The sequence below is a fragment of the Arachis ipaensis genome, chromosome B8, assembly GCF_059453495.1.
Source record: "Arachis ipaensis isolate K30076 ecotype BB chromosome B8, ASM5945349v1, whole genome shotgun sequence".
NCBI lineage: Eukaryota > Viridiplantae > Streptophyta > Magnoliopsida > Fabales > Fabaceae > Arachis > Arachis ipaensis.
This window is the reverse complement of record NC_142443.1, coordinates 38,106,791-38,124,002: the sequence shown is the minus strand read 5'-3', so window position 1 is coordinate 38,124,002 and position 17,212 is coordinate 38,106,791. Positions and strand designations below refer to the sequence as shown.

At 32.2% G+C, this 17,212-nt stretch overlaps 2 protein-coding genes and 1 pseudogene across 2 annotated transcripts; 2 read left to right on the top strand and 1 right to left on the bottom strand.

Annotated features, from left to right (window-relative positions):
* The first annotated feature begins 741 nt into the window (after positions 1 to 741).
* Positions 742 to 2,165, top strand: LOC148547733 (uncharacterized; annotated as a pseudogene).
* A 2,692-nt stretch (positions 2,166 to 4,857) lies between these two features.
* Positions 4,858 to 5,704, bottom strand: LOC148547732 (uncharacterized). The gene is made up of 2 exons (XM_088495230.1): positions 5,223 to 5,704; positions 4,858 to 5,150 (listed from the first exon to the last, which is right to left on the bottom strand). Exons 1-2 carry the CDS (start codon positions 5,436 to 5,438, stop codon positions 4,884 to 4,886), a joined length of 483 nt encoding a protein of 160 aa, XP_088351356.1. The 5' UTR covers positions 5,439 to 5,704; the 3' UTR covers positions 4,858 to 4,883.
* A 2,832-nt stretch (positions 5,705 to 8,536) lies between these two features.
* On the top strand, positions 8,537 to 14,674 carry LOC107610912 (receptor-like protein 9a). The gene is made up of 3 exons (XM_016312891.3): positions 8,537 to 9,179; positions 11,181 to 11,336; positions 12,569 to 14,674. Exons 1-3 carry the CDS (start codon positions 8,762 to 8,764, stop codon positions 14,482 to 14,484), a joined length of 2,490 nt encoding a protein of 829 aa, XP_016168377.1. The 5' UTR covers positions 8,537 to 8,761; the 3' UTR covers positions 14,485 to 14,674.
* The last annotated feature ends 2,538 nt before the right edge of the window (positions 14,675 to 17,212 follow it).

Below are 17,212 nucleotides of genomic sequence, written 5' to 3'. Positions count from 1 at the left end.
GTCCCGTAGACATTTTCGTCCCTGACCATTTGAAAATACTTTTAAATCCCTGACCTTCACAAAACTTGGACAGATGAGTCCCTCCGTCTAAATGCCTCCGTCAGACCCAACGGAAAAGTCTGACGTGGCTCCCGTTCTGATGACCTGGCGTGACAGGTTGACACGTGGACTGATGACTGGAAGGGTACTTTGAAAATTGGACAAATAAGTCCCTAAACCTAAAAACTACGTCGTTTTGCCTTTGGCCCTTTACAAACACTTACATCCTTTAAGTTGTATATAATACCCATTACACCCATACTACCCTTACTGAATTACATTAAACCCTAAGAATACCAACGATCACCATACTCTGTTTCTCCCTCCAAAAAGATTACTACCCAGGCTGAGACGGTTGTGGTGTGCAGTGGCTGTCGAAGAGGGAGAACCCTCCATTGTTGTCTGAGTTAATGTCTTCGTCACCGAAGGTAAGAATTCTGTTGTGTTGCTTAGTTAGTTGATTGTCAGGTTTAATGCTTATGCAAGTATGAACTGTGTTGTGAAAGGACTGATTGTGCATGTTAATAGTGTTGTCAAAAAAGTATTGGAGTTTTTCCTTTGAAATTGATTAACTGTTAGGGCAAAGAAAGCTTCTGGGGTGATTTTCGTTTCTATCTGTTGAAGGACATTGCTTTTTAATATGTGAAAAGAGTACCTCTTGATCATTATTTTTTGTTTTTTGTTTTTGTTTTTTTTTTCCAGATGATTGATGTGTTTGTAGTGCCTGTTTTTCACCATGGAGGTAATTTTGTGAGAGAAAGTAATGGTTCTCTGGTTTATAAAAATGGGAAGGTAGAGAAGTTTCCCAAAATGGACCTAGACTTTGTGAATTTCTAAGACTTGATCACACTGTTTAAGGGCTTGGGGTACCAATCATACAAGATAGTTTATTGGTATGATCCAAGGAATGCTGATATTGAGTCTAGGCTGCATATTTTGACAGGGGATACAGGGATTAATGCAATGCAAGAGAATAAAATGAAGAATACAGAAACGGACGAGTTTTACCTATACTTTGACCACCCTGTTGATGAACCTGAGATTGTGGAGGATGCTGGAAACCAAAGTAATAGTCCTGTCGCAGAAGAGGTTTTGGTGGATAATTAGGGTTCGTCATCTGATGATGGGTATGAGAGTATGGAGGATGAACCCTACAAACCTCCACCACCCGGGTTTGAAAGTGACAATGACGAAGATGATAACAGTGCTAATGACAATGGTAGCAAAAGGCAGAGAATAATGAAGGAAAATAAAAAAGTTGTGTCTCCAAAGAAGTCAACTGCAAAGAAAACATGTGCTAAAAGAAACAGGAAGACGTGGAAGAAGAAGGGACAAAGTAGTGGAATAGGTGCATCTAATGTTACCAGAAGATAGTAGGCCAGGACTGGGCCCAATGAGCAGCAGGCCAGAACTAATGTTGGGCCTGATCCTAATGTGCATCCCAACAAAGACCAACATGTTAGGTTCTATTTGAGTGAAGTCCAAGATGATGATGATGACCCGGTATATGATTATGAATATGAGAATTTACATACATCTATATTATCAGATGATGAATCTAGCAAGCATAAATTCCCTGAGTTTGATGATGATTATGCTTTTAGAGAGGGGAAGTTTGAGTTAGGGACTAGGTTTGCCACCATAGAGAGATTTAAGGAAGTTGTGCTGAGGGTAGGGAGCTTAGGTGGATTAAGAATGACAAGGAGATAGTGAGAGTGGGATGCATGGATGATGAGTGTCCGTGGTTGGTTCATTTATCATACAACAAATCTCTGTAATACTACCAGGTGAAGACTTACAAAAATGATCATACATGTGCAAGGGACATGGGAAGTAATGTGGCTGATCAACATTGGATTAGTTTGAAGGTTGAGAAGAGAATGAGTACACAACCTCATATGAGGACAAGTGAGGCTATTGAATTTCTCAGAGAAGAATTCTCACTCACTGCACATCCAAAAATAGTTTACAGAGTAGTTAGAGAGGCAAGAGAGAGAATCATAGGCAATGAGAGGGAGCAGTACTATAATTTTAGAGATTACTTGTTTGAGATATTAAGAAGCAACCCAGGGTCTAAGACAGAATTGTGTGTCACTCCTATCCCTCAATCCCCCTGTGTTTTATAAGCTTTATATATGTTTAGAGGCATGCAAGCAGGGTTTCAAGAGTGGATGTAGGTCGTTGATACATCTTGATGGCTGTTTTCTGAAGACTTATTATGGTTGACAACTCCTCACAGTAGTGGCCAGGATGCAAATAACCAATTTTATGTGGTTGCCTACGGAGTAGCAAGGTCTGAAACTAAGAAGTCTTAGAAGTGATTTTTGACTCCACTCCAAGAGGATTTAGGGGGATGTGCAGACTCATGGTTGGAATTTTATGTTCGACCAACAAAAGGTAAACTTCATAATTCTTTAACTACTTGGTACTTGTTAAAAATTGATGACTATTTTACTTATGAGGAGACTTATTTACTTTAAGCTGCTGTTTTAGTGTTAGGTAATTGTTTAATATTAACTGTTGTTGAATACTAGGTTATTTTTTAGTAGCTATATACAATTGTATGATGACTACTGTTTTAGTTAATATGAATGTACAACTGCTATGTAGGGATTGCTACCTGCATTGAAATTAGTGATGCCAAATGCCCATCACCGAAATTGTGTGATGCACGAAAAATTTTATCAACCGGTTTAAGGATTTGTATATTCGGGAGGTGGTTTGGAACCATGCTAAACGCACCACCATACCAGAATTCACGGAGCAAATGGAGAAGCTCAAAGGAATTAACCAGGGGCATGGGAATATCTGTCGAAATTTGAGCCAGCAACTTAGGTGAAGGCCTATTTCTCACATGGACCAAAAATGGACAACCTCACAAATAACATGTGTGAGGTGTTCAACGCGAAAATAGTAAACTATAGAAGCAAGCCTATTCTCACAATGTGTGAAGAAATTAGGTGCTATCTAATGAGGAGGATGGTCAAGCATAAGGAGTTACTAGAAAATTATCCTGGAAAGCTCGCACTTGTTCAGCAGAAGAGGTTAGATTGTCTTATAAGGCCCAGCAACAAATGGCTTGCAGAGTGGACAGGTGACGACGAACATAAGAGATTTAAAGTGAGTCGTAAAAATACAAAGGTGGACGTGGATCTTATCAAGCAAACCTGCTCATGCAACAAATGACAGCTAACTGGTTAGTTTTAATTAATTGCTAAGTCTTTTCTCAATTATATGGTTTACTGTTAACTGGTTCATGATGTTGTTCTGTTTTAGGCATGTCCTGTATCCATGCAGTAACAGCAATCAGAAAAAGGCATGATCATCCAGGGGAATATGTGCATCCATGATTATGCATGGAGTCAATCCATAAGACATATGCACATTGTATTCAACCTGTGCCAAGTCAGGAATTTTGGACAAGGACTGAGTATTCAAGACCAGATCCTCCCATCATAAAGAGAGTAATAAGCAGGCTAAAGATACACAACAGACAAAAGAATTCGACTGAACCACTGATGCAGCAAGGTGACAAGCTGAAGAGATCATTTAAAGTAACTTGTAGTAAATGTGGTGCAGAGGGACATAATTACAAGACATGCAAGGGTGCTCCATCTGACCCCAACTGAAAACGTAAGACCAAGAAGTCCAAGAAAGGTGGCACAAGTCAATCAATAGTTGTCCTTCCACTATCACAGTCAGCACCAAATGATAATGTAAGTATTGTATTTAAGATAGTAATCTGGATAATTGGTTTTACTGCATGATGTATGTCTTTGTTTAGTGCAATGTTAGAGAATTACTACAGTAAGGTTCTAATTGGTCAACATAATTAGACAGGATACTCCTAACACCCAAAGTGCTCCATCTAGCCAGACTCCATCTAGTCAGGATGACATTAACAATAGCCAGCAACACACTCCAGATGTAAGTTTTATCTATTATTGTGAAATGTTGACCCTTTAAACTGTTATTACCCTAAATTTCATGAATACTTTCTTATATATGATAACCAGTTTTCAAGTGTTATGAATCCAACTCCTTCCATGTCTGTGGCAACAACACTAAGACCTGTAACTAGAAGGACACCATTTAGGCCTCCACATCAACTTCCATCCACAACCCACCAAATAGTTCAACCAAAAACTTCAAAAATGAGGCCCAAGCAGAAGATATTTAGACCACCTGGTCCACGTTGTCCCAGTTCACTCCCACCCCTAAGTCAGCCTGCACCACCACAGCCTCAACCTCAAGGTGCTCCACCTGGCTCACAACCATCTCAAGTTAGGCCAGGACCAAGTACAGCAGCAACAACAAGACTGTTCAAATTCATCCCTAATCCACCCTCCATCAATCCAAAGAAGTGAAAAAATATGTCATCTTGAGCATCCCACTATGTCTTGTAATAGCATTTAAAAAACTTGACTGTGGCAACAATGTTTTTTTTTTTTTTTTTTTTGGAGAAGCTCTTAAAATTTTATAAACCGTTGCAAACTTGTTAGGTATTTGAGACTTACTTTTGTGATGTTAAGCTTCATAATACTATACACTTTATGAGATTTGTTCTTTTTGGGTAGCTTTTAGAAAATTTGACTGTGGCAAAGATGTTTATATAACTTTCAATCTATGTTATGTGTTTATGTATACAACTTTTATGCCTATTTTCTTCAATCATTCAATGTTTCTTTAGATATTGACAACATAACTTCAACAACATACTGATATCATAACTTGGAATTGCATTTAGATAATAGGATACATAAATTACCTAAATGGCATGTTTGAATACACAACAAAAAATTGGATCAACCCATTTTTCTATTCTAATTTCTAGAATTCATTTCTCAGGCACTACATACATAAAAAGCAACAAAAACAACACATACAATTATACTAATACAACAAGCTAATAGGTTTTTTTTCTTCTTTAAAGCAGTAACCTTCTCTTCCAGAATAACTATCCTATGATCAAATTCCTCTTCCTCTTCCTCTTCAACAACTTCAACCTCTTTCTCAACCAGAGGTCTTTTATCAAAGATGCGACCATTGCTTCCAATTCTATCAAGATGCTCATCGACCCAAACAAAAAATTTGCAATGCAGTTGCTTTTCCTGTCAAAATTTCTAAAATTATGTACTATATACAACCATTTCAGAACAAAATCCCCAAATTTTTTATCTTACCTTATAGAATGGGCAACCCAAGAAGACTCTGTTTGGGTTGCTAATCGTCCTCGACATATACATTATTGCATAAACTCCACGGAAGCACCTCAGGGCGATATCGTTCTTCAGGTCTCCGGCGTGCACAACACAAGGAACTGAGCTTGAAGCAGAATTTTCTTCTCTTACTCTACTGAGCCTTCTTCTTGACGTTGATGATGCTCCATTAGTAGCCATGGTTGATGCAGGTAGAGCTCCTCACCACTAGCCTCTACAAAAAAACGAAATCAATTTAAGGATTAGAGCCAAAAGGCAAAACGACATAGATTTTAGGTTTAGGGATTTATTTGTCCAATTTTCAAAGTACCCTTCCAGTCATCAGTCCACGTGTCAACCCGCACAGGTCATCTGAACGGGAGTCATGTCAGACTTTTTCGTTGGGTCTGACAGAGGCAATTGGACGGAAGGACTCATCTGTCCAAATTTTGTGAAGGTCAGGGATTTAAAAGTATTTTCAAATAGTTAGAGACGAAAATGTCCTAGGAACAAAAAGTCAGGGACCTATTTGTCCTTTTCTCTTTACTTTATAAAATGATTTGTTAGAGGATAAATATAGTTCAAAAGAATTGGATATCAAAATTATAAAATCCTTTGTATTAATTTTATATATGGTCATATATAGATATACACTTAAACATTTTTTTTCTTAATAATTGTATATTAAGTATAAGTGAATGAAGCACGAAAGGAATACTAATTATATGTAATAAAGAGATTTTAGAAAGAAAACAAATAATTAATTAATTTATAGATTCGTACAGTAAAATTATTTTGTCTAATCTTTTAGTTTCTATAATTGCCAAAAACATTTTTTCTTTTATATTAATCAGTATTTGATTTATTTTATTTGTCCTTTTAAAAAGAATTCTGTTATTTCATTTGAAACACGTTTAAAGTTTTTTCTTTTCACTTATTATGATTCTATTTATTAAAACGAGAAAAGAAATCGGAATGCTATTCTAAATTTATTGACCTGGAAAATAAAAATCAACAAAAGGGACCGTCGAAATGCATCCGAAATAACGAATTAGAGGGACCACAACGTATGTATTATGGAGAAATGCAAAATTTGATATAATTATATAATAACTTTTAATAATCGTCAACTTTACAGATTAAAGATATAACTGATGATAATTTATATAGACAAAAAAATGGAATATGCTATTTAAAAAAAATAACGCTAAAACCCTAAAGTGTAGAAATAAAAAGTTTGCTTCCATAATTAACTTGTTCATTATTTGTTTTTATAAGATTTAATATTTGATTGCTTCAGAAAAAAAAATAATATTTGATATATTGAGGATAAATGGATGAAATTTGATGTTGATTGGAGGCAAGAAAACGAAGATAAGGTTGGTGAGATAATGATAATTGTACATTGTATTATTTAGAGAAAATGAGTTTTATTTTCTTTTAGAGAGAATAATTATTATTTTTTATATTTTAAGTTTTTAAAGACTTGGACAGAGATAGATGTATAAATGATTTTATATTTAACCAATTTCCTCGTATAAGAATTCCTTTCTGAATTTGAAGCATGAATAAAATCTATATATATATATCGTCTTGAAAGAAAAATTTATGTTTTATTTAGAAAAGTGATTACAGTAAATACCAAATTTTGAATTTTTTGGTCGTAGAGGTAGCTATTTATCACCATATTTATACCAAATTCTTCATCATCTTCTTCGCCTCCTCAACCACAACTGGAAGATCTGGCTCATAACTGCATACAAGAACTAAGTTGTCTCCTTCTTTTTTACCATCAAGTAAGATGACGGTAGTGGTACGTAGCAGCTATGGCAGTTGGGATGAGAATCGGATGGGAAAGGATTTAGACGGTGATAGTAGAAAAGATTAGAAATTTTGGATATGATAAATTAGGTTAGGAAGAGGGATATAGTTAAAAAAAAATTCGATTAATTTTTAGAATTTAAATTATTTTGTCCACTAAAACAAAATTATTTTCCTTTTTTCGTATAGATTTGTTAACTTTTTGACGCGAATAAAAATAAAAGGAGTGTTAGTAATTAGTAAGTTTTATGACTTATAGCTATCAATTAGTTATTATTAATGTTTTTAATAGTATAAAATTTCATTTAATAATATAAAATTATTTATTTTTTTTATTGATTAAATATTGACAAAATTTTAATAAAAATGTTGGTCCTAAACTTTCTCTAAAAATAATTGTTTATTTTTAATATTTAAACTTATTATTATCTTAATAATTCTAATATTTTTTCGCTTATGTTCTCCACTCTATTTTCTCGCGGGATAACCTCTCTCCTCCTGTCTCTTGTTCTCACATGCATGTTTCATTTGCTCTCTTTTGTTTTATTTTGTGGTATTTTAATTTCATATATTTTTTCTCTGTTTTTTTATTAATCTTTCTATTGATTTCGATTTTTTTCTCTAATATAATATAGGAGGAATCTTTATCAACTGGTGGCTTGATAGACATTTAAATGATAAGAATAATAAAATCAAAACTATTATTTACACATTAAAATCAGCTATTATATATTTATATATAAATACATTTATATTTTAATTTATTTTTTAATATATATTTTATTTTAATGATTAATTTTAATATATACCTAACATAATTATAATAAAATATATACAAAAGATCTTCGAATCCTCTTTATATAGGGTAGATTTTGTTTCCTTTTCTTTTGTTTATTGCTAAGAAAAATTTAATAATAGGTATCGATGTAATTTAATTGATGAAAAATATCACTTTAACCATAGGAGTGTTTTGAAATGAAATTACTAGGGGCATTTTAGACAACTAATAAAATATTCCTGATAATGTAAATATCAACCAAACATTGAAATGAAAAGTTGATTCTATGGATTAATATTCCTAGAAATCATTTATCAATAAAATATGAAATTTAGAAATATCCAAAGATAGCGAACAAAATGCATGCGTGCCTTTGTACTACTATATATGTTGACTACGAGAATATGTAGTCAACTGCATCCAAACTTATTTCCTTCTACCGCCGAGCACTCTCCGCCAAATTAATAAGTTGTTATCAGTCACAAATTGATAATAGATAATCGAAAATTACCAGGAAAGGGGAACGATCAAAGAGTGTTAACTTGAAGACTAGAGTTTGCCAAATTGACTTGACTCGGGCCATAGAAGCGTCTGTAGCGGACTAATGACTTTTTAAATAATTCTGAATAACAATAAATAATGGAAAAATTATATGAGTGATATTAGGAACTAATAGTATAGCAATCAATTTCAACTAATACTATAATACGTTGTTAAATAAGTTCATATAAAACTTATTAAAAATAAATTTTTGTTAAATTTAAATTTTAAATATTTTTTCTGATTGAATGTTGGTTATAAGATTAGTTGTGCTATGGTAGCTCAAAACTTTTGTCAAACACTAAGCGCAATTGAATCTACAGCTTAATATTTACTTTTTTATTATAAAAAGAAAACAACACGGAGACACTAATACCACAATTCCATGCATTTTGAGGATATGGAGTGTCGTTGGATGAAGCCATGGCTGACGTTGATGGGAGCAACAGTATTGATGATGATTCAAATATCTGGTAGCAGCAGTGGGTGCTTTCCAGAAGAGAAGAGATCGCTGCTTGCATTTAAGGCTTCTTATTCGGATGATTCTTTGCTGCCTTCTTGGGTTGATGATCCCAATAGCAATTGCTGCGAATGGGAGCGCGTCACTTGTGATCCCTCTTCAAACCATGTCACCGATCTCTCTCTCCATGGTTTGTTTAAAAATGGTTCTATGCCGAACCATTATGGAGTATTTGATTGTTATGGTTCTCCAAGCTTAAACAGTTCCTTGTTTCTACCCTTTAAAGAATTGAGAACTCTTAATTTGTCCTTTAATTGCTTTGGAGACTTCATTTGGAACCCAGGTACACTCTCATCAAAATAATATTCTATTTCTTTCTTTCTTTGTGCTCTTCTTCATTGGACAAACTCTCATAGGAGGATGACTTTTTCTTTAATTATTGGATGCTTTTGTTCTAGTTTAAAAGAAGGCAGTTTAATTAAAAAAAATATTCTCTTCTATATTTTTGTTTGTTTGTTTGTATACTTCTTTTTAGTAAAAAGATCATTAGAAAATGGAAAAAAAAAAAAAACTTCCATTTCTATAGACAAATATTTAGAACTTGTTAGACAAAATTACCTATTTTTAATTTAATCATTGTATATATTACTTTAACGAATAATTCTAATTTTTATCCATAGTTGTTTGAGACATAAAAAATATATAAATTTAATAATATATATATTTTTAATATTCTGTGTAAAGAGAATTTTGCATGACAAAATGTAATAATAAATGTGATTAAAATTAAAAGGACTAAAAAATATTAAAATTTTAAGATTATAAAAAAAGAGATAGATTTGTTTAAAAATTAATTTGATTTTTTTTTTAACTTTAGACTCACTCATATACCTTCTATAACTAGTTTAATTTTATATAAATTTATAAAATGTCACCTATGTGGTAAGCTACATTTCACGACAATCATTTATTTTGTGACATATAAAATTAATATATTATATTATTATATCATATGACACTTAATATAATATGTTATTATGTAATGAATAAAAAAATAATTTAATTTATAATTATATCTTTTAGTAATTAATTTGAGACTTCTTGTTTTGAGGGATAAGTACGATTTTGGTCCTAAAGTTTAGTGCTAGAATCGAAATCGTCCCTCATCTAATTTTGGATATAAAATCGTCCTTAACGTTTTTTTTCGTATTAAAATCGTCTTTTTTATTTTTTTTGGACAAAAATACCCTCACCACTACCAACATAATTACTTCCTCCACCACCACCACCACCAACACCAACACCACCGCCACAACTTCCACCAACACCACCACCAGCACTACCAGCACCACCAGCACCACCACCAACGCCGCCGCCATCCCCCTCCCCCTCCCTGCCTCCCCTCCCCCTGTCCCCTTCCCCTTCCCCCTCCCTGCCTCCCCCCTAAACCCCTTCCCCCTCCCCCTCCCTGCCTCCCCTCCCCCCCCTCCCCGTCTTCCCCGCGTCACCCCCTCCCCGTCTTCCCTTCCCAGCACTCCCCGCCTCCCCTTCCCAGCACCCCCACCCCCACCCCGCGTCACCCCCTCCCCGCCTCCCCTTCCCCCCACCCCCAAACAGAAACAGAAACAGAGAAACAGAAACTCAAGTAATAAATTAACAAATTCAAGTACACAGCCAAATCAACAGAGGAGCATGCATGAACGGCGGGAGAGGCAGTGGCGGGGCGGAGAGGCAGTGGCGGGACGGCGAAACTGCGGCGGCGAGACGGCGGCTTCCCTTCCCCCTTCATCGTCATCATCATCAGAGTTTTGGAGGAGGCGGCAGCGACGATGAGGTCACGGCGGCGACGACGGAGGCTCTCTGGCGCCGTCCCCCTCCCCCCTTCGTATACCCTTTTTTTCCCCACCCCAACGCGTTTTTACGCGTTTTTTTTTTTAATTTTATAATTTTTATTATTAAAATAAGATAGGGGTAGTTTAGGAATAAAACAAAAAATTTTATTGAAAAGGACGATTTTAATACGAAAAAAAACGTTAAGGACGATTTTATATCCAAAATTAGATGAGGGACGATTTCGATTCTGGCACTAAACTTTAGGGACCAAAATCGTACTTACCCCTTCTTTTGAAGACCAAATTGATTTTCTGGCATATTTTTTTTCTCGACTATTTTGACTACTTAACACTTCAAAAGTTGTATTAGTGCAAACACTTAATTATTAGATAATAATATTATAATTCTTTTATACTGTAAATATATATCAATTAAACTCTATTTATACTTCATATTGTATTATTGTTCATTCATTGATGATGAAAATAACGTTTTGATTAAACTTTTGAAGATAATAGAAGCACCTCAACTTTGGAAACACTGGAGACGTTTGATCTCAGCCACAATAACTTAAACGAGGGTGTACTAGAGTTCTTGTTTGGTCTCACGTCCCTCAAGAATTTAATTCTTGCCGCTAATAATTTTGTTGGACTCTTTCCTAGCAAAGGTATGAATCTAGGTGTAGATTTTTTTTTTTTTTTTTTTTTTTTTTACATTCTAAGTTATTGGAATAATATGGTTATGATCATATATAAAATCTATTCAATTAATCCTGTATTCTCCACACGTCTACAGTAGAAAACTAGTAATTAACAAAATAATGTACTGAAATGTTAAGATATATAGGTGACATCCTTTGGTATTTTTTTTCTCTACGAATCTTATCAATCTTTTTACGAGACGATTATATATAAATAATTTATATAAGGAGTCTATCGTTATGATAGCTATAGTAGTTATATAAGTAGAGTAATACTACATATATATCTAAGTTTTTTATTAACTAAGTTAAACAATAAAATTTATAATATTAATTAATTATAATTAATTTTTATTATATTAGATTAATTTAGTTAGACTTAATTAATAAAAAAATTTAAATGTATAGTATTATTTTTATTATAATTAAAATAATATTTTTAATTTTATTTTTAAATTAAAAAATATTATTTTAATTTTAATAATACTTTTTAAAATACTATAACGGCACATAACTAGTATATATAAAATCTTAAATTATGTAAATTTTATTTAACTCTCTCTTAAATAAAGAGTAAATTATCTTCTATGATAAATCTAACAATTATTGAAAAGAATAAATTATGTCATTAAGATGGTTAATATGATAACTCTTAATTTAACTTAAATTTTAACAACCAAACTAATTAATTATAATAAAACTACTTAAACTTCATACCTATAAAATTACACCGTTCTTATATCAACTCCATTAACAATTAAGGAATTCACCCTTACTCAATTAACATCTTGTCTACTTTTTTTATTTATTTTAAATTTGTGATTTGGCCTTTCGATCTTTCTTTTCATTTGTTCTTTTTAATGTTTTAGTTTTTTATTTTTGTATTGTTAGATCTAATTAATATATGTGTAATTTTAAAAAAATATAAAATAAGATCTCTTTTGTAACTCTTATAATTTACAAAAAAATTTTTTTTTACTATATTTAATTAGTTTAGTTATCAAAATTCAAGTTAAATTAAAAGTTAATATTAACTATGATGACATAATTTATTTTATCTATAGTTATTAGACATGTCATAGGGGTAACTCTTTATTTAAGAGAGGGTTGGGTTGTATTATATATATGGTGATGATTAAAGTAACCTTGACTTGCAAGTGTGTTCTAATAATGTTAAACACTGCAACTTTTAAATGAAGGAATATGTAGATTGAAGCAACTTGAAGTGCTGGATTTGGGTGGCACCGATTTCGAAGGAACTTTGGATATATGTCTTAGCAATATGTCATCACTTCGGACTCTGGATTTCTCAGATAACTCCTTAAGCGGGAAGATTTCAACAACTCTGATTGCTAGTCTTGTATCGCTGGAGCATCTTTCCCTTTATGGCAACAAATTTGAAGGTGTATTCTCGTTTAATATCTTGGCCAACCTTACAAAGCTTAAGGTGTTACAACTTGGAGATATGGATTCCAGGACTTTTGAGGTGCAAACAGAACACCCTGCTTGGAATGCATCATTTCAGTTGGAACAGCTAAACCTTTTCTCTTGTAAAATCAACTCACCTACATACAGAACACCTTCTTTCCTTTCATCCCAGAATAGATTAAAATTTCTTGATCTATCAAAGAACAACCTGGTTGGTGAATTTCCTAATTGGATGCTTGTGAACTACACAAAACTAAAAGCACTGTATCTGAATGGTAACTTCTTCACTGGGAATATAAAACTTCCCAGTGATCCAATTTTACAAGGCATGGATCAACTACATGTGTTGGACATATCAAGCAACCATATCCAAGGAAAGCTCCCCAACAACATAGGATTCTTCTTCCCAAACCTAGAATATCTGGATGTCTCAAGCAATATGTTTGATGGTCATATTCCGGCCTCGATTGGAGAGATGTCCAACTTGACAGCGTTGAATCTGGGAAACAATAACATCTCTGGCAGCATACCTGAGAACATTGTTATTGGATGCACCTCGTTGTTACATCTGTTTATAGAAGCAAACCAGTTGAATGGGACACTTTTAAGTTGTATTGCAAAACCCGGGCTTTATACCCTGAGTGCGTCAAGGAACAACTTTGAAGGTTCGATAGTAACACAAGACAAATGCCAACATGACTTTATTTTCCTAGATTTGTCTCAAAATAACTTCTCTGGTGCATTGCCCTCTTGCTTGAACATGTCCTCGGCAAAAATAATTTACTTGTATGGAAATCGTCTTACTGGCGCAATACCTGAAGGATTATTGAATAGTCGCCGCCTGTTGGCCATTGATTTAAGTGACAACAACTTTATGGGAACTATTCCAGAGAGCATCTATGATTCTGAGTCTTTGACATTACTTTTATTGGGAAAGAATCAGCTACAGGGTAATCTCTCTAGCCAGATATGTGAATTGAGAAATCTCCAGGTGTTGGACCTTTCAGAAAATAGTTTGACTGGGTCCATTCCTTCTTGCTTCGAAAATCTCAGATTTGCTGGGCGTATGCAATTTTTGAATTTCCCAAATATTGATTTCATAAGCCTAATTCCATTGAATCCAGAATATGATATGTTTGGCTTTGCCATATATGCGGGCTATACATATGTACAAGTGACAGTGAAAGGTCGTCCCTTATTTTATCATGGTAATATAGTTGAATTAATGTCATTATTAGATTTATCATCTAATCGATTGACAGGGGAGATTCCTCATCAATTAGGAGATCTAAGTCGCCTTCATGCACTCAATTTATCTCACAACCGTTTGAGTGGGCTAATTCCAGAGAGCTTTCACAAGATGCAAAGCATGGAGAGTTTGGATCTTTCAAATAACCACTTGAGTGGACAAATCCCTATTCAGTTGTCAGAGTTGAACCTTTTGGGGTATTTCAATGTGTCATACAACAATCTATCAGGTAGAATACCTAATGAGAAACAATTTGCAACCTTTGATAATAGCAGCTACCAAGGAAATCCATATCTCTATAGGGATTGGGATAATGATAATAAACACATTCCAATAACTCCAATAGATGATGGAAAGAAAGATGCAACTGCTGCATCCTATGTCACAGTGATCTTAGTATTTATGGCAATCCGTTGGATTAATCCCTTACAGGAGTAAGCATTGCTTGATTTGCCAAAGTGTTACCTTAAATGTTTTTGGTGCATTTCTTCATGATTTATTCTACTAGAAAGTTTTGAAATAAATTGCTCTAGTATGTTTGGTATATATATGCCAGTTAGTAATAAGAAACCTTTCTGGTTGTAACTTCATTTAGGAGGAACAGACCTTGTTTGCCTTCTATTTTTGTAATTACGTCAGTCAAGTAAAATAATAAAAAACGTTTATGTAATGATTTATTCTAATATATATCCTGTATTATTTTTATTTTAATTTATTTGAGTGTGATAAAAATCTAAATTTTGACTTTTTAGTTTTTTTTTTTATTCAAAGAAGTGTATATATAAAAGAAATTGGGATGCTTAGAATTTGTCTTTTTGATCTCTCTTTCTTATTTTGTCTAAAATTTTGTTATCTTGATTCACCTCACATTAATTATTAGCGATAAGTATTATTTTGGTCTTTATAATTTAAGATGAAAATTAAAATCTTGTTTTATTTTTAAAATTGTTTTTAACATTAAATTTAACCTTAAAGTTATCTTTTTTAATTATTCGAATCAAATTATCCCTGCAAAATAAAACTAAACAAAACACTCTCCCTCGACCATCGTCACTCCCCAAAATCTCATCCAAACGTCACTAGTGCACCCAGTTCACCATCAAATAACATTGCTAATAGGGACAATTTGTCTGAAAATAATGGTTTGGGAATAAAAAGATTATTTTAAAAATAATTTTAATATTAAAAACAATTTAAAAAAAACATTAAAATCGATTCGATTTTCATCCCAAACCACATATACTAAAACAATATTTATTCTTAATTATTATTTTATATATTAATAATAATATAAATTAAGAAAAGATTAACAGTACATATTAATTTATCAGTGTATATAGATAGAATTGAGGTACTTGATTTGGTTGAAGAATGTACCCTCTTAATATTTTGGTGTCTAAATTTTAGACTCTTAATTAATCTTATGTTCACTGTTATCGTACAATCATTATTTTTAAACTGTAAATAAATTAACGATACTTTATATATATATATATATATATATATATATATATATATACACAGTAATTACTCAAATAATTAGTCCCAAAAATTTTAAAAGCAGACATTTTAGTCTCCAAAAAAATTAATACACAAAAATATTTTTAATATTTTCATTTCATTTTTCGGCAGAGTAATTACTCAGATTAGTCCCTAAAAAAAATTGATACACAAATTAATTTCCAACGTTATTCTCCATTAGACATAATAGTCATCCGTCTAAAAAAAAGTAAAATAAAATTATTATTATTATTATTATTATTATTATTATTATTATTATTATTATTATTATTAATGGCACAATAATACTCTAGCATAATCATTTGTATTTTTTAGACAAAAATAATGATAAATTTATTCATTAGATTCTTATGTATGTATTTATAATATAATATATATATATATAGTCACTCTAATAATAATAATAATAATATTCAATAAAATTATTAGAGATTATTCTACAAAAAAATTAAAATTAAAACTATTTGATATTTTTGTATTTGATATAATCAAAAGATGTTCTATTTTAAAAAATATGTTTGTATTAAAAGAAAATATTTTAATTTAGATTTTAAAGTATCATTAATCACCTTACTTGTTTTTAACAAAAAGAATGTATTAATATGCTAGTGTCATGGTTTACATACATAAAACTAAGTTAATAATAAGAGAAAAACCCAAATCAACCCCTGACAATTACCTCGAAAGACAACGAGGCCCCTGACAAAAAAAAAACCCCAATCCGGCCCCTGACAAAAAAAAAAAAAATCCAACCCGACCCCTGACAATTACCTCGAAAGGACAACGAGGCCCCTGTGCCAAAAAAAAATTAATGTTATTTTTTTTTGCACAGGAGCTAATCAGTCCCCAAAAAAAATTATCAGGGGCCGGATTGAGTGTTTTTTTTTCTTGGGGGCCTCGTTGTCCTTTCGAGATAATTGTTAGGGGCCGGATGGGGTATTCACTCTAATAATAATAGGTGAGTTTTATGGTGCCTTTGTTGTGGTGCCTAAATTACCTAACTTCTTTTTCAAAGTAAAAAATAAAATATTTAAAATAAAAAATAAATTATATAAAATTTATTAAATATTATTTATTTATTTTTTTTAATAACTTAAATACAAAGTAATTATATAGTAAAAGTAATATGTCTGATAGAGATAAATATTAAAAATTGATCTGTGTATTAAATTTTTTAAAATTAAAATATCTACTCTTAAAATTCTTAGAAACTGATTTGTATTGAATAATTATACATATATACTTATTCTCTTTGAAAACAAATGAAAGGAGATATTTAGTTAATTACATTTGTTATTGTAATTACCTACCTCGTCAAGATATGTGTGTAACCAAATATTTTTTTTATGAACAATGGAGTTAATGCCCAGAAAAATAAAAATTACACCGAGACAATTCTTGGAATAGCCGTGTCAAGATATGTTTGTGATCAAATAATTTATGTTACGTTTATTTTTATAGAGATAGGATATTGAGATAAGGATATAAAAACATAAAATTGTATTTGACAAAGGAAATATGGATAGAGATAATGTGTCCAGAAATATTGAATTAGTGTATGTTGTGTCCATCCTAACAAAAAGAAGACAGAGATATTAACAAGAGACACAACTTATTTTTTATTTTTTCTTTCATTATTTTTGTT